This window comes from Salmo salar, chromosome ssa03 (assembly GCF_905237065.1).
Source record: "Salmo salar chromosome ssa03, Ssal_v3.1, whole genome shotgun sequence".
In the NCBI taxonomy this organism is placed as follows: Eukaryota; Metazoa; Chordata; class Actinopteri; order Salmoniformes; family Salmonidae; genus Salmo; species Salmo salar.
Window position 1 is genome coordinate 48223522 of NC_059444.1, and position 25654 is coordinate 48249175.

At 43.4% G+C, this 25654-nt stretch overlaps 1 protein-coding gene across 1 annotated transcript in view; it reads right to left on the reverse strand.

Annotated features, from left to right (window-relative positions):
* Nucleotides 1-25441, reverse strand: part of LOC106600617 (glutaredoxin domain-containing cysteine-rich protein 1) — a 44159-nt gene extending 18718 nt beyond the window's left edge. The window contains exon 1 of the mRNA XM_045716040.1: nt 25042-25441. Within this exon, the coding sequence (XP_045571996.1) occupies nt 25042-25441 (400 nt within the window). The remainder of the gene's footprint in view (nt 1-25041) is intronic.
* Nucleotides 25442-25654: the final 213 nt, after the last annotated feature.

The following is a 25654-nucleotide window of genomic DNA, read 5'->3' on the forward strand; positions in this document are numbered from 1 at the left end:
GCCTTCATCAACATCCACATCTTTGGTGCCCAGGGAACAGTGGATTAACTGCCTTGCTCAGGAGCAGAACGACAGATTTTTACCTTGTCAGCTCAAGGATTCGATCCAGCAACCTTTTGGTTACTGGCCCAACGCTTAGGCTATCTGCCGAACACATTTAAGATATTACTGAGTTGTATCACACTGGTCGTAAAAGCAAATGGCAACAATAATCATTCCTTGCCATGTGTAGTTTCAACTACAATGCAACTAGTAAGATGCTCTAATCATGTGGATAACTGCTCCCCCTGAGTACCAGTACCAATGCCAGCAGTCAGTCCAGCCACAATCGGTCAGAGACCTCACAAGTCAAATTGCTATTGATAACAGCGACAGAGGAGTTAATAGTCAATCAGATTACGACACGTGTAAGGGAATCTCCAGAACACTCTTCTGATGGTTAGCACACATGCCACTAATAAATAGAACCCTCCATTCAGGAGGAAAGTTATTAGGAGTCATAAACCATGATCATGCCACGTATGACTGGTTCAGTGCTTATAGAGTACTTCCGTTGTGAAGTTAGCTCCTCCGTGGATAACATAGCTATGAAATAGACTCCTTCATACCTATCACCACTACAATGGTGTAAGACATATTGACGTGTAGTAAAACTACTACAGGTCCCCTTAACATATGTCTTAAGGTCAACATCAATTCTTACTAACCTCCAGGCGTTGACCTGGAAATTATCTGATGATGTCAGACTCATTCTGAACAGGTTGCAGCCTACCAGGATACTTGGTTCTTTCCCTTGGCATGTGTGCTTATGTAAGCATAAACACACACGTACAACGGAACATTTAATGAGGATTTATGCTTGGATCACTTAAGGGTCCGAGCAAAATACCAGCCTTATGTCACGGGCGTCGTATGAATTGGACCAACATGCAGCGGGTACGTGAATGCTCATTTTCTCTTTATTAAATAAAAATGAACACTGAACAAAAAGAACGACGAAAACAGTCTTGTCAGGTGCAACAAACACTAAACAGGAAACAAATACCCACAAATCCCATAGAAAAACACCCCTACTAAATAGGACCTTCAATTAGAGGCAACGAGGAACAGCTGCCTCCAATTGAAGGTCAAAAAAATAAACTAGACATAGAAATAGAAAAAATAGAAAATAGAACATAGAAATACAAAACCCCGACAACACAAAACAAACACACCCCTGCCACGTCCTGACCGAACTACAATAACAAATAACCCGTGGCACCTTAGTAAAGTGGAAAATATACTCTGAGGCCTTTGACTCTACAGCTACAGTACTCACCAGTTTATCCACAAAGGTCCATTGGTCATCCCTGTAGACTGCCCCTAAGCTGGTGCCTTACAGCTGTAGACTTATCAGGTAATTAACAACTTAGGATAGTGCCCTAAGCAACACAACACGAATTAGAAACTTCCTAGATATGACATTAGACAATGCCATGATAGGTCATTTTGCCAAGACCTTGGACGTATACAGAATACAGTCCAATTAGATGTTTAAGGTGGATAACTATATTTTGTATATCTTTTGTTTATGTTTTATTCCTTTTTGTTTCATTATCTTTGACACTTAGGTAGTGATAGAGCCATAAACACGTTCCCCATACAACCATCACTTAGAGCCACAACACCGCTCATTTGGGAAAGAAATGTAATTATGTATTTCGTGAGTGTGTGTGCGTTGTTAACATCTGCCCAAATTGCCTAAATCCACCAGCCTGGACGACCACACAACGGGTCCGGAACGGCGATCCCAATCCGGACATCCACTGCCCATCCTGGTGGTGGACTGCTCCGTTGGCAGAAGGCCAGGGTAAACCACCAAAGGGGGATGCAATGGTGATCACCAACCGGGACATCCCCTGGCCATTCTTGTGGTGCTTTGCAGCTTTCAGAAGGCCTACCCAGGTCAACCACCAGAGGGGGGCTGCAACGGCAATCACTATCCAGGACATCCCCTGGCCATTATGTGGTGCTTTGCAGCTATCAGAAGGCCTACCAGGATAAACCACCAGAGAGGGGACCGCAATGGCGATCACCAACCAGGACATCCCATGGTCATTTTTATGTTGGTTTGCAACTTGCAGGATAATCACAACCCACCAGAGGGGGTGGTCATGACTTGCCCTCTGGGGAGAGGATCATAGTTGCCAGATCACCCCCCCCCCACAATACTTTGTGGAAACTTTGCCTTTGGGCTCTGCAGGATTGAGAGGAAATAACCCTTTTGTTACAAGGAGATTCCTCCTGCCAAAACTATGACATCCAAAAGTGGAGAATGACACAATATTCCTAACACAATAATGTGGCTAAATGGTTAGTGGGGACTTTAAGAACAATCATGTCGAATTCATGACTAATTTGTGATGCAAGTAAGGACAGTAGAACAACATGTATCTCTGAATGTGCATATTTCCCAGTTATCAGATTAACATCTAAATGTTGTGTAACTTATATGATTAAATATGAAACTATTTGTGAGAAGATGGAATGTGATCTTAGCCTTCTAAATGAGAAAATGATTTTTCATATGAAGTTTAAACAGTCAGTAACCACGCCCACGTAAGCACAGACATTATGCCAAATGTAATGGAACCACCCTTTTTCCAGTATATACAGTGGGGCAAAAACGTATTTAGTCAGCCACCAATTGTGCAAGTTCTCCCACTTAAAAAGATGAGAGAGGCCTGTAATTTTCATCATAGGTACAATTCAACTATGACAGACAAAATTTGAAAAAAATATCCTGAAAATCCCATTGTAGGATTTTTAATGAATTTATTTGCAAATTATGGTGGAAAATAAGTATTTGGTCAATAACAAAAGTTTATCTCAATACTTTGTTATATACCCTTTGTTGGCAATGATGCAGGTCAAACGTTTTCTGTAAGTCTTCACAAGGTTTTCACACACTGTTGCTGGTATTTTGGCCCATTCCTCCATGCAGATCTCCTCTAGAGCAGTGATGTTTTGGGTCTGTCGCTGGGCAACACGGACTTTCAACTCCCTCCAAAGATTTTCTATGGGGTTGAGATCTGGAGACTGGCTAGGCCACTCCAGGACCTTGAAATGCTTCTTACGAAGCCACTCCTTCGTTGCCCGGGCGGTGTGTTTGGGATCATTGTCATGCTGAAGACCCAGCCACGTTTCATCTTCAATGCCCTTGCTGATGGAAGGAGGTTTTCACTCAAAATCTCACGATACATGGCCCCATTCATTCTTTCCTTTACACGGATCAGTCGTCCTGGTCCCTTTGCAGAAAAACAGCCCCAAAGCATGATGTTTCCACCCCCATGCTTCACAGTAGGTATGGTGTTCTTTGGATGTAACTCAGCATTATTTGTCCTCCAAACACGACGAGTTGAGTTTTTACCAAAAAGTTATATTTTGGTTTCATCTGACCATATGACATTCTCCCAATCCTCTTCTGGATCATCCACATGCTCTCTAGCAAACTTCAGACGGGCCTGGACATGTACTGGCTTAAGCAGGGGGGACACGTCTGGCACTGCAGGATTTGAGTCCCTGGCGGCGTAGTGTGTTGCTGATGGTAGGCTTTGTTACTTTGGTCCCAGCTCTCTACAGGTCATTCACTAGGTCCCCCCGTGTGGTTCTGGGATTTTTGCTCACCGTTCTTGTGATCATTTTGACCCCACGGGGTGAGATCTTGCGTGGAGCCCCAGATCGAGGGAGATTATCAGTGGTCTTGTATGTCTTCCATTTCCTAATAATTGCTCCCACAGTTGATTTCTTCAAACCAAGCTGCTTACCTATTGCAGATTCAGTCTTCCCAGCCTGGTGCAGGTCTACAATTTTGTTTCTGGTGTCCTTTGACAGCTCTTTGGTCTTGGCCATAGTGGAGCTTGGAGTGTGACTGTTTGAGGTTGTGGACAGGTGTCTTTTATACTGATAACAAGTTCAAACAGGTGCCATTAATACAGGTAACGAGTGGAGGACAGAGGAGCCTCTTAAAGAAGAAGTTACAGGTCTGTGAGAGCCAGAAATCTTGCTTGTTTGTAGGTGACCAAATACTTATTTTCCACCATAATTTGCAAATAAAGTAATTAAAAATCCTACAATGTGATTTTCTAATTTTGTCTGTCATAGTTGACGTGTACCTATGATGAAAATTACAGGCCTCTCTCATCTTTTTAAGTGGGAGAACTTGCACAATTGGTGGCTGACTAAATACTTTTTTGCCCCACTGTAATTGGATCTGTGACGAAACTCACATCAGACCAGAACATTGCCGGGTTGATACGGGGTGTGTAAAATGGTTATAGCTGTACCCTGAATAATCAACCATTGGGACCAGTATGGTTAGACTCTACATTAGACCAGCGTGACCGGCAGCGTGAGCTGAAAGTATGAAATGGTTAGAAACTCTAAAACTCTCTCTCCAAGAAGAAGACGACACAGGAACATTCAATCTGCAGCTGTTTAAGTACTGTACTTTAGTCTAGTAAACTCGACTGAGAACCACCGGGTGGTACTTTGAAAAATCCATTCTAACGAACACTTCCTCTGGAAGATCTGTTCTAACAGACAGTCCGAGACGGAGAAGCTACACCTACAAAAGACAATTTGACCTCTGGGGACAAACCAGAGACTTCTGTCGAACTACTCTCAGCAGACAGACCGACGATTACAACAGAGAGACAACTAAGACATACAATCGTAAATGTGTACATTGCATTTCTAAATCTGAATGAGCTGTTGTTGGGGTGCTAAAGATCCATATTGACAATAAACGTATTATGCAACTGTATGTACAATAGGTGAAGTCCTTTGTCTCTTCTCCCGCTCTTTCTTACATGCCCCTCCCTTTTCATTTTGTAATAAGCCATCATATCGGGTTAGTCCACTAGGGGCTTTTCAATGCATTATGTAGTAATCAATGTGTAAAATATCCTGTTTATGTAATTATGTGTGATTATTTAGTTAGTTAGTAGGGTCAGACAGCCAGGGAAGACAAGTCTCCAGAGCTCAGGTGAATGTTGCAGTATATTATAACAATCAGTGACTGGATACAAAGTTCCATCTTGAGTTGATGGGTAGGCTACAGTCTGGGATCTGTGAATAAAAGGTAATTTTAATTATTGAACCACTAATTCAATCCATAGATAATATAATGTATAAATGTACCTAAATTCTTTGTCATGCCTCATCTGAGCAGGATCAGATGGTGACAAGGGTCTCATCAGGGTCAGGCAGCCAGGGAAGCCAGCCTGTGACAGCGCAGAGGTGAACTTTTGCCGATACAACACTTTATTCTCTCTGTGCAGCAATCACTGGCAAGCAAGAGGCTTCAAATATTGAAACTATTTTAAGGCAGTCTGACAAACCTCTAAAGTTGATTTCCAAACTGTATCAATGGATGATAGAGTTTTTTCACGATGACACAAAACATGTCAAACAAAAATGTGAGGAAGACCTGGGAGGGCACTATTGATGATGTTGAATGGATACAGATATGTTAGAATGCCCAGTCATGTTCATATAATCTCAGACATAAATTACTGCAGTTTAAGACCATCCATAGAACCTACTACAGTGCATTCGGGAAAGTATTCAGACCCCTTCCCTTTTTCCACATTTTGTTATGTTAAACCTTATTCTAAATGGATTAAATAAATGTTTTACCTCATCAATCTACACACAATACCCCATAATGACAAAGTGAAAACAGAAATACCTTTTTTACATAAGTATTCAGACCCTTTGCTATGAGACTCGAAATTGAGCTCAGGTCCATTCTGTTTCCATTGATCATCCATAAGCTATTTCTACAACTTGATTGGAGTCCACCTGTGGTACATTCAATTGATTGGACATGATTTGGAAAGGCACATAACTGTCTGTGCATGTCAGAGCAAAACCCAAGACATGAGGTCGAAGGAATGGTCCATAGTGCTCCGCGACAGGATTGTGTCGAGGCACAGATCTGGGGAAGGGTAGCAAAAAAATTCTACAGCATGGAAGGTCTCCAAGAACACAGTGACCTCCATCATTCTTAAATGGAAGAAGTTTGGAATCACTTCCTTGAGCTGGCTGCCTGGCCATACTGAGCAATCGGGGAAGAAGGGCCTTGGTCAGGGAGGTGACCAAAAACCCGATGGTTACTCTGAAAGAGCTCCAGAGTTCCTCTGTGGATATGGAAGAACCTTCCATAAGGACAGTCATCTTTGCAGCACTCCACCAATCAGGCCTTTATGGTAGAGTGGCCATGCGGAAGCCACTCCTCAGTAAAAGGCACATGACAGCCCACTTGGAGTTTGCCAAAATGGCACCTAAAGGACTCTCAGACCATGAGAAACAAGATTCTCTGGTCTGATAAAACCAAGATTGAACTCGTTGGCCTGAATACCAAGCGTCACGTCTGGAGGAAACCTGGCACCATCTCTACCGTGAAGCATGGTAGCGGCAGCATCATACTGTGAGGATATTTTTCAGTGGCAGGGACTGGAAGACTAGTCAGGATCGAGGGAACGATGAACAGAGCAATGTACAGAGAGATCCTTGATAAAAACCTGCTCCAGAGCGCTTAGGACCTCAGACTGGGGCGAATGTTCACCTTCCAACAGAACAACAAACCTAAGCACACAGCCAAGACAATGCAGGAGTGGCTTCGGGACAAGTCTCTGAATGTCCTTGAGTGGCTCAGCCACTCTATATCTGGTACAGAGATCAAAATTCAAAAGTGAAATGTTCTTTCTGAGGTCGGACGGGCAGACAGCGAGGCGTATATTAACCCCGCTGTACAACCCCCACTGTATCAAACCAAATCACTAGGCTAGAAGCAATGGGAAATAATGTGCTAGTTGAGAAAAATACAAGAGATGATTTTGACAACAACATGAATATAAACATGATGATATTCTTATGAAGGCGCATTGTTCATTCAGATGGACTTGTTAGCAGGCATAGTGTGCCTGTGACGGCCAGTACAGTACAGCTTGGAACACTGCTTATCCAATCAGCATCCAGGATCCAAACCACCCATTTTATAATTATAAATCATTTGTACACTGCAAATTGACTACAAGGAGCCGAAACAGATAGTATTTCACAAAAACATAATACTTTCGAACATTGATTACATTGGGAAACGATCACATATGTTTTTATAGTCTTTTATGTCCAATGAAGATTAAAATATTATTGTAATTTTCTTTGCTCTGAAAACTTGGGGGGAAAATAAAACCACCCATGGGTCAAATTCGCCAGTTGGAGAACCCTGATACAAAGTGAAGTTAGTTCAGACAGTATGACCGGGAGATGTAGGTGAGGCCAAATGTAAGATTGTGATAGATGTGTGGCAGAAGACATGGGAGGGGGGGCATGCGCCTCTAATGTTTGATTGCGGACCGCCATAATACCATAGAAGAAGAGGAAAAGGATAACTTTTGCATTGTCATAAGAGATTGGATTATTGTACCAGTGTTGAATGTCCATACTGAAATAGCTATTATGCTGAGGCATTCATTATTTGAGGTAAAAGTTGTTTCTTTGTTTGTTGAAACTGTCACTGGGAAATTACTTTGTTAATGTTAGCTAGCTAACGTGACCTTGGTTAAAAGTTTCCTTGTGTGCCTTTTTCTGCAGATCATTCTATGCATCGTTCTGTTTGTGTCTAGCAACAGTATATGTTGAACATAGGTACTAGCTAACCACCTAGCAAGCTAACGATTGTCAGCTAAATTAGCTAGCTAGGTTAAGTAATGTTTGAACATTGATCATTAGCTAGCTGCTGGAGCGAAGAAGCTATCCTGTTAGCTGACGTTACCAATAACGTTAATAGTTTATCCTGTCAGCGAACATGTTTAGGTCCTAGCCAGTTATTTAGCAATCAGAGAGACATTCAGGTCTTACCTAGGTACGACTCCTATTTAGTTGTCTAACGCTAGCTGTAAACAGCCAAGTTTACTTACTATTACAATAGGCTTTGATGAGCAGAATAACTAGCTAACTAGCTAATTAACGTTAGTATTTTAACCTGTTAGGGCTAGGGGGCAGTATTGACACGGCCGGATAAAAAAACGTACCCGATTTAATCTGGTTACTACTCCTGCCCAGTAACTAGAATATGCAAATAATTATTGCCTTTGGATAGAAAACACCCTAAAGTTTCTAAAACTGTTTGAATGGTGTCTGTGAGTATAACAGAACTCATATGGCAGGCAAAAACCTGAGAAGATTCTGAACAGGAAGTGGCCTGTCTGACAAGTTGTTGTTCATCTTGGCTCTTTTTATTGAAGACTGAGGATCTTTGCTGTAACGTGACACTTCCTACGGCTCCCAGCCCGGGAAAAAGCTGAATGATATCGAGGCAGCCCCAGGCTGAAACACATTATCGCATTTGGATAGTGGCTGGTCAGAGTACTCTGAGACTCAGGCTCGTGCACGAGGGCACGAGATGTTTTTATTTTCTCTCACTTGGTATGTATTCTCTCACTTGGACTCTCGTTAATCTAACCACACTGACCGATTTCAAAAAGGCTTTACAACGAAAGCAAAACATTAGATTATGTCAGCAGAGTACCAAGCCAGAAATAATCAGACACCCATTTTTCAAGCCAGCATATAATGTCACCAAAACCCAGAAGACAGCTAAATGCAGCACTCACCTTTGATGATCTTCATCAGATGACAACCCTAGGACATTATGTTATACAATACATGCATGTTTTGTTCAATCAAGTTCATATTTATATCAAAAACCAGCTTTTTACATTAGCATGTGACGTTCAGAACTAGCATACCCCCCGCAAACTTCCGGGGAATTCGCTAACATTTTACTAAATTACTCACGATAAACGTTCACAAAAAGCATAACAATTATTTTAAGGATTATAGATACAGACCTCCTCTATGCACTCGATATGTCCGATTTTAAAATAGCTTTTTGGTGAAAGCACATTTTGCAATATTCTAAGTACATAGCCCAGGCATCTCGGGCTCGCTATTTAGACACCCGGCAAGTTTAGCACTCACCATAATCATATTTACTATTAAAAAAGTTTGATTACCTTTTGTTGTCTTCGTCAGAATGCACTCCCAGGACTGCTACTTCAATAACAAATGTTGGTTTGGTCCAAAATAATCCATCGTTATATCCGAATAGCGGCGTTTTGTTTGTGCGTTCCAGACACTATCCGAAATGGTAAAGAAGGGTCGCGCGCATGGCGCAATTCGTGACAAAAAAATTCTAAATATTCCATTACCGTATTTCGAAGCATGTCAACCGCTGTTTAAAATCAATTTTTATGCCATTTTTCTCGTAGAAAAGCGATAATATTCCGACAGGGAATCTCCTTTTCGGCAAACAGAGGAAAAAAATCACAAAGGCGGGGGCGGTCGGGTCACGCGCCTAAGCCCAGTGTCCCTTGATCGGCCACTTGAGAAAGGCGATAATGTGTTTCAGCCTGGGGCTGGGATGACGACATTCTGTTTTTTCCCGGGCTCTGAGCGCCTATGGACGACGTAGGAAGTGTCACGTTAGAGCAGAGATCCTTAGTAAAAGATAGAGATGGAAAAGAAGTTCAAGAAATGGTCAGACAGGCCACTTCCTGTAAAGGAATCTCTCAGGTTTTGACCTGCCATTTGAATTCTGTTATACTCACAGACACCATTCAAACAGTTTTAGAAACTTTAGGGTGTTTTCTATCCATATGTAATAAGTATATGCATATTCTAGTTACTGGGTAGGAGTGGTAACCAGATTAAATCGGGTATGTTTTTTATCCAGCCGTGTCAATACTGCCCCCTAGCCCTATTAACAGCTTCTACCCCCAAGCCATAAGACTGCTGAACAATTAATCAAATGGCCACCCGGACTATTTACATTGAACCCCCCCAACCCCCCTGCTACTTGCTGTTTATTATCTATGCATAGTCACTTTACAAATTACCTTGACTAACCTGTACCCTCGCACATTGCCTCGGTACCGGTACCCCCTGTATATAGCCTCGTTATTGTTATGTAATTTTCTTGTGTTACTTTTTGATTTAATATTTTTTGTTACTTTAGTTTATTTAGTACGTTTTTTTTTTAACTCTTTTTCTTGCACTGCATTATTGGTTACGGGCTTTTAAGTAAGCATTCAACGGTAAGGTCTACAGCTGTTGTATTCGGCGCATGTGACAAATACAATTTTATTTTATTTTGATTTGTGTATGTGTGTGGTCTTTCTTTATCTCAACTCTCACTGATCATTTATCTCATGCACTGGTCTCTCATTTCCCCTTGTAACGACGGTCGTCAGGAATGGACCAAGGCGCAGCGGGTTGAGTGCTCATAATTAACTTGAATGAAAACACTACTACAAACAAAACAAAACGATGGACGACGAAGACAGACTTGAAGGCACAAGACAGCAATTCAAGTGACAATCTCCCACAAATTACAAACACAAACACACCCTAATATATAGGACTCTCAATCAAAGGCAACTAGACAACACCTGCCTTCAATTGAGAGTCCACACCCCAATTAACTAAACATAGAAACAGACTAACTAGAAAGAACATAGACTAACAGAGCAGTGACCATAAAACCCCGGAATACATAAATCAACTACCCTCTACATAATACACACACCCCGAACCACATAAACCAAATACCCTCTGCCACATCCTGACCAGCCTACACAAACAAAATAACCCTCATACTGGTCAGAACGACTAACAGGCTTGTAAGGCACAAAGCTATACACAGCAATTAATCTCCCACAACTCACAAACCCAAACACATACCTATATATAGGACTCTCAATCAGAGGCAACTAGAAACACCTGCCTCCAATTGAGAGTCCAACACCCAAACCTAAACATAGAAAACTAAACAGAACTAAACGTAGAAATACAAACCTAGAACATACCCAAAACCCAGAACTAACAAACCAAACACCCTAATTAACAACCAACCACCCTGAACCACATAAAACAAATACCCTCTGCCACGTCCTGACCAAACTACAATTACAAATAATCCCTAATACTGGTCAGGACGTGACAATACAAATCTAAAGTTCAATGCGTTTCCATCGCATTTTGAACTAAATAGCAAATGTGCCTACTCTGGTCTTGGCACGTGCACTCTAGCCAACAGCTGTGAGAAGACTAGTCTTGATGATGAGATTATTATGGATATTTCTATTTGTCAAATGGCAGTCAAGCATCGATCATTATGTCACCAGAATCAGACCCTCGATATTTATTGGAAAGGAGCATCAAGATCACAGTGCATTTTCATCACCCTGTGAAGTTCATCATGTTATTTAATCTGTAGCCTAATAAATTGTATGGTTTCCCATATCACCGCGTGACTCGAAGTTTACTTCGAAATTATGGTTATTACGTCAGTATTTGCGCATAAAAGACTTTTCCACCGCCATTTCTCGTATAGTTAATTTTACCGACACAATAAGATACCGTGTCGAACTAACAAATCATCTGTCAACATTTATAAAGTTGTACTGAAACTTTCCATCACAGACATTATGACCAGAGCTTGCAACCTGGTACAGGTTATCAGTCAACCTACTAGAGTAGCTACGAACAGCACAGGAATGCAATCATCAACATGTATTGATCACATCTTTACTAATACTGCAGAAATTTGCTTTAAAGCAATATCCAAATCGATCAGATGTAGTGATCACAAAATAGTAGCCATATCTAGGTAAAACAAAGTTCCAAAGGCAGGGCTTAATATAGTGTATAAGAGGTCATACAATATGTTTTCTAGTGATTCTTATGTTGATGATGAAATTGCTTATTCCAGTTACTAATAAGCATGCACCCATTAAGAAAATGACTATAAAAACTGTTAAATCCCCTTGGATTGATGAGGAATTGACAAATTGTATGGTTGAGAGGGATGAGGCAAAAGGAATGGCAAATAAGTCTGTCTGCACAACCGATTGGCAAACGTACTGCAAATTGAGAAATCATGTGACTAAACTGAATAAAAAGTATAAGAAACTATACTATGAAACATATATACATTATATAAAGGATGATAGTAAAAAGCTTTGGAACACCTTAAATGAAATTTTGGGCAAAAAGGCAAACTCAGCTCCATCATCCATTGAATCAGATGGCTCATTCATCACAAAACCCACTGATATTGCCAACTACTTTAATGATTTTTTCATTGGCAAGATTAGCAAACTTAGGCATGACATGCCAGCAACAAACGCCGGCACTACACATCCAAGTATAACTGACCAAATTATGAAAGACAAGCATTGCCATTTTGAATTCCACAAAGTGAGTGTGGAAGAGGTGAAAAAACTGTTGTATATCAACAATGACTAACCACCGGGGTCTGACAACATGGATGGAAAATTACTGGCAGCTGTTTCAATATTTACTAACAACATTCCACTGGCTTAAAGTAAAGCCAGTGTGTCCATAGAACACTTAACAAAGAGCTTCAGTTCGTTTTAGAATGGGTGGCAAGGAATAAGTTAGTCCAAAATATTTCCAAAACTAAAAGCATTGTATTTGGGATAAATCATTCATTAAACCCTAAACCTCAACTAAATATTGTGATATAAAATGTGGAAATTGAGTAAATTGAGATGACTAAATAGCTTGGAGTAACCCTGGATTGTAAACTGTCATGGTCAAAACATAATGATACAACAGTAGCTAAGATGGGGAGAAGTCTGTCTATAATAAAGTGTTGCTATGCCTTTTTAACAACGCTATCAACAAGGCAGGTCCTACAGGCCCTAGTTTTGTCGCACCTGGACTACTGTTCCGTCGTGTGTTCAGGTGCCACAAAGCGGGACTTAGGAAAATTACAATTAGCTCAGAACAGGGAAGCACGCCTGGCCCTTAAATGTACACAGAGAGCTAACATTAATGATATGCATGACAATCTCTCCTGGCTCAAAGTGGAGGAGAGATTGACTTCATCACTACTTGTTTTTGTAAGAAGTGTTGACAAGCTGAATGCACCGAGATATCTGTTTAAACTACTAGCACACAGCTCGGACACCCATGCATACCCCACAAGACAAGCCACCAGAGGTCTCTTTACAGGCCCCAAGTCAAGAACAGACTATGGGAGGCGCACAGTACTGCATAGAACCATGACCACATTGAACTCTATTACACATCAGGTAACTAACTACCTGATGCAAGCAGTAGAATCAGATTTTAAAAAACAGATAAAAACACACCTTATGGAACAGCGGGGACTGTGAAGAGACACACAAATACTGTAGGTCCAGACACACGCATAGGCACACAAACGCTAGGACACCAACTCTACACATATGTACATTGTAATATTGTTGTATGGTGGTATTATGTAATGTAAGCCTTGGCAGCAGCTAATGGGGATCCCTAATAAATACAAATACTTTACCCGCATAATAACTGTGGATGGAATTGTGGTTACTGAGCATGACAAAATGTGCTGATGGAATAATATCCCGTGACCTCAGTTCCAGGTGCAACACACACACACACACACACACACACACACACACACACACACACACACACACTAAGCAGGCTAATGGAAGTTAATGGGGCCTAATGGAGTGTACTGTAAAATGGGATGATGTAGACTTTAGCCCTTTGTTATTGTCAGAGCGTGTTTAATGTGAACAGTGTTATAAGGTAATTTAGCAGACTGTATAACAGTAGCGTATGGTCCTACAATGTGAGCATTATTAGAGACTGCTAGAGGGTAGTAAACTGGACTAGTCTGCCTTGTTGTTCAATAGAGTCAAATGAAACCTCTCTTTCAGGAGTGAGCATCAGAAAAGAAAAGCAAAAATTGGAAGAAAGAGGTAGAAGCACAGCAAGGCACAGTAGATGTGAGGATGTCTCCATCTGTTTTTATGACCTCATGCTACAGTCGTATTCAGTATTTTACGATTATCACACTGTGCGATGTTACCAAATCAAAATCTTGATATCAACCTGGCCAGATTGTACATTTTCTTCAGTTCTGTCGTCATATTTTGCGATTGGCTTGCGAGGCTATGTCATCTGCAGCGGTTTATTTGATCTACACTTGTGCCAGCACAAGCAGCGCAAGCCTCTCTCTATGCTTATTAGGGCCGGGATACCAGTATCGCAATATTTTTTCAATGGCAAAAATAAAAACACGAAACAGATCAAACTCTTTGGTCCTTTAGAAACCTGCTGTATGTAGAATATTGTGTGCTATAGCTTGGTAAATAAATAAATGTGACTCTGGATGACATGTTGTTTGCTTCAAACATTAGGGCTGTTTTCATAAAGAAGTTAAATCCACATCGTGTTTTGTTTCTTTGTCAAGACACTAAATAATATCACGAAATTGGTATCGTCCTGGCCCTATTGCTTATGTGCGAGTTAAGTGAGTTCGCAAAGTAGGCCTATGCATCTTTGAAATAGTTTTCAAATACTTAATTATTTAAATATTGGAGAAAAAAATGTCTCGTAACACCAGCCACAAAACACGATCAATGAAAAAAACATTCCTAATTACTGATTGCTTTGTTAATTGTTTGTAGATAATGTTAGTGTTATGTTTCCTCTGTGTGTGTCTCCTATGTGTGTGGATGAATGCATTCACAGACACAGCAATCCGCTTGTTGGGGGTGAACAGGGAGCACAATGCTGTAGCAGTGGGACAGAGGAGATGGCATTTCAGAGGGCTTCGTCAGATTTAAGGAGTTGGAGAGGTAACTTTGGGATAACCTGTACCATGAAAGTGGCTCACCTCTTATCAAGGTACATTTCTATAGCATCAAATCCTTCAGAACTAACCTGCTCCGGGACAGGCTAACTCAGATCTAGCTTGATTTTTCCTGAATGAAATGTCTCATCCTGTCACGCCCTGGCCATAGAGAGGGTTTTATTCTCTATTTTGGTTAGGCAAGGGTGTGACTAGGGTGGGCATTCTATGTCCTTTTTTCTATGTTTTGTATTTCTTTGTTTTGGCCTGGTATGGCTCTCAATCAGGGACAGCTGTACATCGTTGTCGCTGATTGGGAGCCATACTTAGGCAGCCTGTTTTCCTTTGGGTTTTGTGGGTGGTTAATTTCTGTTTTGTATTACTTACCTGACAGAACTGTTTGGCTGTCGTTTCTTGTTTCTTTGTTTCAGTGTTCAGATCAAATAAATTCATGATGAGCACTAACCACGCTGCGCCTTGGTCTACTCCCTGCAACATCCATTACAGAACCACCTACCACAAGAAGACCAAGCAGCGTGGATTGGAGCATCGGGGAGAAGGATGGACATGGGAGTCGGAACGTAGATTCTGGAAGGACAAGTTAAGGGAGCTACGGGAACCTGAGAGGCAGCCCCAGAATTTTTTTTTTTGGGGGGGGGGCACACGGGGAGTTGGGGTAAGTCAGGCAATAGACCTGAGCTAACTCCTCGTGCTTATTATAAGGAGCGTTTGGCGGGGAGAGCACCGTGCTATGCGGAAGTGCGCACGGTCTCGCCCATCCGCACGCACAGTCCGGTGCAGTCGATACCAGCCCCCCGCAAGTGCCGTGCTAGAGTGGGCATCCAGTCAGGAAGGAGTATGCCTGCTCAGCACATCTGGCCACCTATGCGTCTTCAAGACCCGGTCTATCCTGTGCCTGCTCCCAGAGCCAGGCCTCCTGCATGTCTCCCCAGCCTGGTGAGTCCTGTGCCTGCTCCCAGAGCCAGGCCTCCTGCATGTCTCCCCAGCCTGGTGAATCCTGTGCCTGCGCCCAGAGCCAGGCCTACTGCAAGTCCCGCCAGTCCGGAGCCGCCAGAGCCACCCGCCTGTCCGGAGCCGCCAGAGCCGCCCTCCAGTCTGGAGCCGCCAGAGCCGCCCTCCAGTCCGGAGCCGCCAGCGCCGCCCTCCAGTCCGGAGCCGCCAGCGCCGCCCTCCAGTCCGGAGCCGCCAGAGTTGCCCGCCTGTCCGGGGCCCGCTGCAAGGGTCCCTAGTCCGGGGTCGGCGGCGAGGGTCCCCACTCCGGAGGCGCCACCTAAGTGGGCCAAGCTGAAGGTGGAGCGGGGTCCACGTCCCGCACCAGAGCCACCGCCGTAAGGAAGGCCCACCCGGACCCTCCCCTTTAGAGTCAGGTTTTGCGTCCGGAGTCTGCACCTATGGAGGGGGGTACTGTCACGCCCTGGCCATAGAGAGGGTTTTATTCTCTATTTTGGTTAGGCCAGGGTGTGACTAGGGTGGGCATTCTATGTCCTTTTTTCTATGTTTTGTATTTCTTTGTTTTGGCCTGGTATGGCTCTGAATCAGGGACAGCTGTACATCATTGTCGATGATTGGGAGCCATACTTAGGCAGCCTGTTTTCCTTTGGGTTTTGTGGGTGGTTAATTTCTGTTTAGTATTACTTACCTGACAGAACTGTTTGTCTGTCCTTTCTTGTTTCTTTGTTTCAGTGTTCAGGTCAGATAAATTCATGATGAGCACTAACCACGCTGCGCCTTGGTCTACTCCCTGCGACAGCCGTTACACATCCCCTGATGAAATCAGATACCCTCCCTCTCGCAAACATTGTGTCATTATCCCCTTCATTTATACCTAGGTGTCTGGCTAGACTGTAAACTCTCCTTCCAGACTCATATTAAACATCTCCTATCCAAAATCAAATCTAGAATTGGCTTTCTATTTCGCAACAAAGCCTCCTTCACTCACGCCGCCAAACTTACCCTAGTAAAACTGACTATCCTAACGATCATCGACTTCCGCGATGTCATCTACAAAATATTTTCCAATACTCTACTCAGCAAACTGGATGCAGTCTATCACAGTGCCATCCGTTTTGTTACCAAGCCCCTTATACCACCCACCACTGCGACCTGTATGCTCTAGTCGGCTGGCCCTCGCTACATATTCGTCGCCAGACCCACTGGCTCCAGGTCATCTATAAGTCTATGCTAGGTAAAGCTCCACCTTATCTCAGCTCACTGGTCACGATAACAACACCCACCCGTAGCACGCGCTCCAGCAGGTATATCTCACTGGTCATCTCCAAAGAAAACACCTGCTTTGGCCACCTTTCCTTCCAGTGCTCTGCTGCCAGTGACTGGAATGAATTGCAAACATCGCTGAAGCTGGAGACTTATATTTCCCTCACTAACTTTAAAAATAAGCTATCTGAGCAGCTAACCGATCGCTGTACATAGTCCATCTGTAAATAGCCGACCCAATCTACCTACCTCATCCCCATATTGTTTTTATTTACTTTTCTGTTCTTTTGCACACCAGTATCTCTACTTGCACATCATCATCTGCTCATTTATCACTCCAGTGTTAATCTGCTAAATTGTAATTACTTTGCTACTATGGGCTATTTGTTGCCTACCTCCTCACCTCATTTGCACACACTGTATATAGACTTTAATTTTTTATTTTGTGTTATTGACTGTACGCTTGTTTATTCCATGTGTAACTCTGTGTTGTTTGTGTCGCACTGCTTTGCTTTATCTTGGCCAGGTCGCAGTTGTAAATGAGAACTTGTTCTCAACTAGCTTACCTGGTTAAATAAAGGTGAAATAAAAAATACAATTTTTTTTAGGAAGACGAGTGATAAAATATTGTATTATTCAAATGTTTTTTTATGTAATTTTTTAAAAATACCTTACACAGTACACATTTAGTAAGGACAGAATTAGCTTTCCAAACTGTACATTTTTCACGCAATTGTATTTGGAAATTTGCGAAAGGCAAAATGACAATCGCAACCAACCATAGACATATTATCCATAGATGGCGGTTCCTATTGAAATCAAGACTGGCAGCCATTGTCACAGTTGTCGTCGGGAAAGGAGTACCAAAACGCAGCAGGGCTGTGGATGCTCATCTTGATATTTATTTATAAAATAAAGTGAACACCAAAATAATAAACGACGAAGAACTCACGAACAACCAAACAGTCTTGTAAGGCTCACACACGCAAAACAAGAGACAATCTCCCACAAACACTAAACCAAACACATACCCATATATATGACTCTCAATCAGAGGCAACGAGAAAGCACCTGCCTCCAATTGAGAGTCCAACCCCCCCATTAACCTAAACATAGAAATACAACTAACTAGACTAACATAGAAATACAATAACAAGGAACAGTGCCCAAAAACCCTGGAATACCTAAATCAAATACCCTTCTACAAAAAACACCACCCCGAACCACATAAAACAAATACCCTCTGCCACATCCTGACCAAACTACAATAACAAATAATCCTTATACTGGTCAGGATGTGACAGTACCCCCCCCCCCTAAAGGTGCAGACCCCGGATGCACCTCATAAATAAACAAAACCCAAAACAACAACAAAAAAATCCCCCTAAACTAAAGGGAGGGAAGGGAGGGTGGCTGCCGTCACCGATGGCACTAGTGCTACACCCCCCCCCCTCCCCAACCCACCTATACAGGTGGTGGTTCAGGCTCCGGCCTACTGTCCTACAGAATGCAGACAGACTTAACCTCTTGATGGTCGACTAGGATAGGGGGGCGCCACAGCGCATTTTGAAAAAAAATTGTGCCCATTTTAAAACGGCCTACTACTCAAACTCAGAAGCTAGGATATGCATATAATGAATACTTGTGGATAGAAAACACCCTAAAGTATCTAAAACTGTTTGAATGGTGTCTGTGAGTTTAACAGAACTCATATGGCAGTCAAAACCCCGAGACAGATCGAAACAGGAAGTGGAATTCTGAATTGCGGACTCAACTTCATCACGTTGCCTATTAATCACACCGTGAGCTATGGTTCATTGAGCACTTCCTATTGCTTCCACTAGATGTCCCCAGTCTTTACAAAGTGATTTGACTCTCCTACTGTGAAAACTGACAGAATGACACTCTGTGGAACGTGGTCACACGGAGAGGGCCATCACCATTATGACGCCGGCGCCCCTGGCTACCCTCCCCTTTCGAAACGTTTATAAAGACAATGCAATCGGCCCCCTTGAATCTTATTGGAGCTCTGGTTGAAAAAGGCCCTAAAGATTTATGTTATACAACGTTTGACATGTTTGAACTAACCTAAATAAGAAAAAAATGCATTTTGTTGAAAGAATAGTCCCCCGGCCACGGAGCTTTTGGTGCAGCCTTCAGAACACGCTAACAACAACAAGCTAATGGAACATAAAGGATGAACTTTTTCGAACGAAAATACATTTGTTGTGGACCTGGGATTCCTGGAAGTGCCTAAAGATTAAGATAATCAAAGGTAAGGGATTATTGACAATAGTATACAAGACTAGATTTGATATGCGATTGTTCCAAGATGGCGCTGACCTGTATTGCTAGCCTATTGTTCTGAGTATCGCATCCCCTTTTATCGCAAAGTGTGATTACCCAGTAAAGTTATTTTTAAATCTGGCATTACAGGTGCTTTCAAGAGATATTCATCTATAAATCTTAGAATGACAATATTACATTTTAAAAATGTTTTCGAATAGTAATTTAGTAAATTGTAGCGTTTCACCGGATGCATTTGAGGGAAAATAGTTAGTCAACGTTACGCACCGATGTAAAATGCTGTTTTTATATATAAATATGAACTTTATCGAACAAAAGAATGCATGTATTGTGTAACATGATGTCCTAGGTGTGTCATCTGATGAAGATTGTCAAAGGTTAGTGCTGCATTTAGCTGTTTTTTGGTTATTTGTGATGCATGTGGTTGGTCGGAAAATGGCTATGTGGCTACTTTTACGATATACTCCTCTAACATAATCTAATGTTTTGCTTTTGCTGTAAAGCCTTTTTGAACAACGTGGTTCGATTCAGGAGAGGTGTATCTATAAAACGATATAATTTGAAAAAAAATAATTATTACATTTTGTTATGCTAATGGCGATAGGATTTTTCGCTGGAGGCCGCACAGGGTTTAATCCGTTTCGGGCCGTAGGCAGACTCCCCTCGTTCCGGATCGTAGGCAGACCTCTTCCATTCCACACTGTCGGCAGACTCATTTGAAACACAATTACTTATACTTAGTTCTGAATCACTAATAGACTTATTCAGTTCCGGGTTGCTGCTAGACTCCTTTGGTTCCGGGTCATAGGCAGACTCACCCGGTTCTGGGTCACAGGCAGACCCCTTCGGTTCCGGGTCACAGGCAGACCCCTTCGGTTCCGGGTCACAGGCCGACCCCCTCGGTTCCGGGTCACAGGCAGACCCCCTCGGTTCCGGGTCACAGGCAGACCCCCTCGGTTCCGGGTCACAGGCAGACCCCCTCAGTTCCGGGTAGACGGGCCACTCTGGCAGATCCGGCGCGGCGGGCCACTCTGGCAGATCCGGCGCGACGGGCCACTCTGGCAGCTCCTGACTGGCGGGCAGCTCTGGCGACTCCTGACTGGCGGGCAGCTCTGGCGACTCCTGACTGGACACTGTTGCCGGATACTCTGGACTGCACACTGTTGCCGGACTCTCGAGGCTGGGCTGACGCACTGGAAGCCTGATGCGTGGTGCTGGTACTGGAGGTATCAGCCTGGGGACACGCACTTCAGGGCTAGTGCGGGGAGCGGAAACAAGCTGAGTCAGACTGGGTTGACGCACTGGAAGCCTGGTGCGTGGTGCTGGTACTGGACGTGCCAGACTGGGGACACGCACCTCAGGGCTAGTGCGGGGAGCGGGAACAGGCCGAGTCGGACTGGGTTGACGCACTGGAAGCCTGGTGCGTGGTGCTGGTACTGGACGTGCCAGACTGGGGACACACACTTCCGGGTCCGCACGAGAGACAGGAACTGGAAACACCGGGCCATGGAGGCGCACAGGCGGTCTTGATCTCACCTCCTGCACAACCCGTCCTGGCTGGATGGAGCTAGTAGCCCTGTACGAGCGGGGTGCTAGTACAGGGCGAACTGGGCTGTGCAAGGGCCTGATGGTTGCCGTGCGTAGAGCGGGCGTAGGGTAGCCTGGTCCTAGGAGGCGCACCGGTGACCAGACGCGCTGCGCAGGCATCCTCCTACCAGGCTGGATTCCCACTCTAGCACGGCATCTGCGAGGGGCTGGAATAACTCCCACTGGACTGTGCGTGCATATGGGCGAGATTGTGCGCACTTCAGCAAAACACGGCGCCCTCCACTCCATACGGTCCTCCATATAAACATGGGGAGCTGGCTTAGGGCTCACCCTTGGCCCAGCCAAACTACCCGTGTGCCCCCCCAAAATTGTTTTATTGGGGGTGCCTCTCGTGCTTCAACGCCAGTCGTGTTCTCCTGTAGCGTTCCCGGTCCTCACCAGCCTTTCGCCGTTCCTCCCTCTCTCTTTCCACCTGTCCCCATGGAAGGCGATCCTTTCCCGCCTGGATCTCCTCCCAAGTGTAGGAGCCTTTTCCCCCCAAGATCTCCTCCCAGGTCCATTTCTCACCATAGTCCAACTCAAATTCCCTTTGCTCCTCCAAGTCCACCTGTTGCTCCGTCCTCCGCTGCTTGGTCCGTTTGTGGTGGGAGATTCTGTCACGGTTGTCGTCGGGAAAGGAGGACCAAAACGCAGCAGGGATGTGGATGCTCATCTTGATATTTATTTATAAACACCAAAATAATAAACGACGAAGAACTCACGAACAACCAAACAGTCTTGTAAGGCTCACACACGCAAAACAAGAGACAATCTTCCACAAACACTAAACCAAACACATACCCATATATAGGACTCTCAATCAGAGGCAACGAGAAAGCACCTGCCTCCAATTGAGAGTCCAACCCCCCATTAACCTAAACATAGAAATACAACTAACTAGACTAACATAGAAATACATTAACAAGGAACAGTGCCCAAAAACCCCGGAATACCTAAATCAAATAGCCTTCTACAAAAAACACCACCCCGAACCACATAAAACAAATACCCTCTGCCACGTCCTGACCAAACTACAATAACAAATAACCCTTATACTGGTCAGGACGTGACAGCCATTGCTAGTGTACCCATTAGTTTAACTTCTTCAGGATTGGTGGGACGGTTGAGCTAACGTAGGCTAATGTGATTAGCATGAGGTTGTAAGTAACAAGAACATTTCCCTGGACATAGACATTTCTGATATTGGCAGAAAGCTTAAATTCATGTTAATCTAACTGCACTGTCCAATTTACAGTAGCTATTACAGTGAAAGAATACCATGCTATTTTTTGAGGAGAGTGCACAGTTTTGAACATAAAAAGTTATTAATGAACAAATTAGGCACATTTGGGCAGTCATGATACAACATTTTGAAAAGAAATGCAATGGTTCAGTGGACCAGTCTAAAATTTTGCACGTACACTGCTGCCATCTACTGGCCAAAATCTAAATTGCACCTGGGCTAGAATAATACATTATGGCCTTTCTCTTGCATTTCAAACATGATGGTACAAAAAAAACACCAAAAAGTGTTAACTTTTTCTTTGTAATATCTTTTACCAGATCTAATGTGTTATATTCAACATGTCCCTGATTGAGTCTGTAATACCAACATGTTTCAGGCAGACCACCATAATCCCTGCGCCCAAGAACACGAAGGCAACCTGCCTAAATGACTACAGACCCGTAGAACTCACATCCGTAGCCATGAAGTGCTTTGAAAGGCCGGTAATGGCTCACATCAACACCATTATCCCAGAAACCCTAGACCCACTCCAATTTGCATACCGCCCAAACAGATCCACAGATGATGCAATTTCTATTGCACTCCCCACTGCCCTTTCCCACCTGAACAAAAGGAACACCTATGTGAGAATGCTATTCATTGACTACAGCTCAGCTAAGGATCCTGGGACCAAACACCTCCCTCTGCAACTGGATACTGGACTTCCTGACGGGCCACACCCAGGTAGTGAGGGTAAGTAGCAACACATCTGCCACGCTGATCCTCAACACTGGAGCTCTCCAGGGGTGCGTGCTCAATCCCCTCCTGTACTCCCTGTTCACCCACGACTGGTAGGCCTGATCACCAACAATGACAAGACAGCCTATAGGGAGGAGGTCAGAGACCTGGTCGGGTGGTGCCAGAATAACAACCTATCCCTCAACGTAACCAAGACTAAGGAGATGATTGTGGCCTACAGGAAAAGGAAGACCGAGCACGCCCCATTCTCATTGATGGGGCTGTAGAGGAACAGGTTAAGAGCTTCAAGTTCCTTGGTGTCCACATCTTCAACAAACTAGAATGGTACAAACACACCAAGACAGTCGTGAAGAGGGCACGACAAAGCCTATTCCCCCTCAGGAAACTAAAAAGATTTGGCATTGGTCCTCAGATCCTCAAAAGGTTCTACAGCTGCAACATCGAGAGCATCCTGACTGGTTGCATCACTGCCTGGTATAGCAATTGCTCGGCCTCCGACCGCAAGGCACTACAGATGGTAGTGCGTACGGCCCAGTACATCACTGGTGCTAAGCTGCCTGCCATCCAGGACCTCTACACCAGGCGGTGTCAGAGGAAGGCCCTAAAAATTGTCAAAGACCCCAGCCACCCCAGTCATAGACTGTTCTCTCTACTACCGCATGGCAAGCAGTACCGGAGTGCCAAGTCTAGGACAAAAAGCCTCATCAACAGTTTTTACCCCCAAGCCATAAGACTCCTGAACAGGTAATCAAATGGCTAATCGGACTATTTGCACTGTGTGCCCCCCCAACCCCTCTTTTTACGCTGCTGCTACTCTCTGTTTATCATATATGCATAGTCACTTTAACTATACATTCATGTACATACTACCTCAATTGGCCCGACTAAGAGGTGTCTGTATGTAGCCTCGCTACTTTTATAGCCTTTTATAGCCGTGAGACCAACAGTTATTTGCTTGACAATCACAGGGTGACGAAATTTCGGAGAAATTGACGTATTGACGGAGAAAAAAATGCGGGAAAAACTCACTTTAACATGCATTGGCCATTCAAAACCTAATATAGCCACAAATATAGTCCCATCATACCAGTCCAGTATCAGCAATTTTAGGGTTTTCTGTATATTTGTCTAATGTTGATGGGAATGTTACTCTGTTTTAATATAACTCCTTAACCACTGTGATAAATAAAACAGTTTTTCTTGAGTGCACTTTTAATAGAGCTGAGATTTACTTTGAAGTGCAAAGTGTAGCAATACAGGTAAAATCGGTCATGGCATAGACATGATTGCGTAGCAGGAAGATCAGAATGTCGTGAACCAAGAGATTGGGACTTCAAATCCCAGGCGAGGGAGGACATGCCAAAAAACAATGACTGTATAAATGAACATGCACAATGTAATCATGCATGTCAATGTGTGTCAAATATGTAAATTGAAAACATTGTATGTGTGTAACTAGTTCCACAGCCTTTTTTAATTAAGATGCCCAAATAATAATTTCTAGTTGAATGAAAATATAAGACAAGTTGAGCAAACACAACATTTTAAGTTGACAACATTTTAGCCAATTTCTTCTCAAGTTGGAGCTGAGTTTGGGCCAATTAAGAGTTAAGTTCAGGTAACACTTAAACCGAAAAGTTTAGTAAATAATAATAATTAGTTTAAACAACTAGAATGTTTTTTACAGTGTACAGTACACCAAGTCCTGCAGTGTTGTGTATTGACTACACCTCTGAGTAAGCATGGAGGTAATCCCTCTCTACGCCTGGCTGTCAGCACAATCTATTCTCCATCTACTCCTTTAACAGGCCTCATTCCATTACCACCAAATGGAGCTCTAGGTGTCCATACAGATGTAGGATCTTAGTTTGATCACAGCTGCATCTGTTGTCAAACTGTGAAAGCTGTTCTGACTTTGTGGCTGTGTTATCTAGTGGAATATCTAGTGGATTGCTAAAATACTACACTAAAATACTACAAATTTCACTTTATGTGAGAAAACAAGCACTGAATAGTATAGAGAATGATTGTACCATCAAAATATTGTTTTTACAGCTGTTTGAAGCTGGTGGACCAAAACCTAAAGTAATTTTTGTTTTGGTCCACCGGCTTCAAACACCTGTAAAAACTATGATAACTATGATAACACTGAAAAGGTACAATACATATTCATCATACTTGAAGTGACCTAGATCACTTACCCCACATGCATTAGGGAGGTTTTCAAATAAGACCTGACCTGCACTGACTTTGTGCTTGACCCCCCTTACAGTCCCATTTTTGCTGAGGATGTTGACATGCTTGTGGCTAATCGGTGCTCTGTCCTTTGAGGCCCCAGCATGCATGAGCAAATCATCCCGCTCGCTCTCGCTATCATCCAACTCGGAGCCCAGAAACCCATGTAGAAAACCATGTCCGTTAGCATCTCCACTTGTGGAATGCGTACTGGCCCGGTCCGCATCCGAACTACTGGTACAATCTGAATCCAACGAGTCAGATGGCCCCCTATCTTTAAAAATCTCCTTCAGCACCCGACCACTGTTCCCCGAAGCCACGCGGAACCTCACTCGCTTCTGGGGCTTCTCTTCGCCCGGCGGTGTTAACATTGTCCACTCCTTTGGAAAAGCCAGTAGTAGATTACATAGTCCAGAAAGGTGCTTTGCAGTCCCCTTCTTATTTTCATTCAAAGCTTAACATAACCGCATGACTAGACAAACTATTTTTTCCTCATGGATTACTAGAGAGTAATCCTCAGAGTTTGAAGAGTTCTAAAAAAGACTGGCAGTCCTAAACTGCCTCACTCTTGGAGTTACAGGACC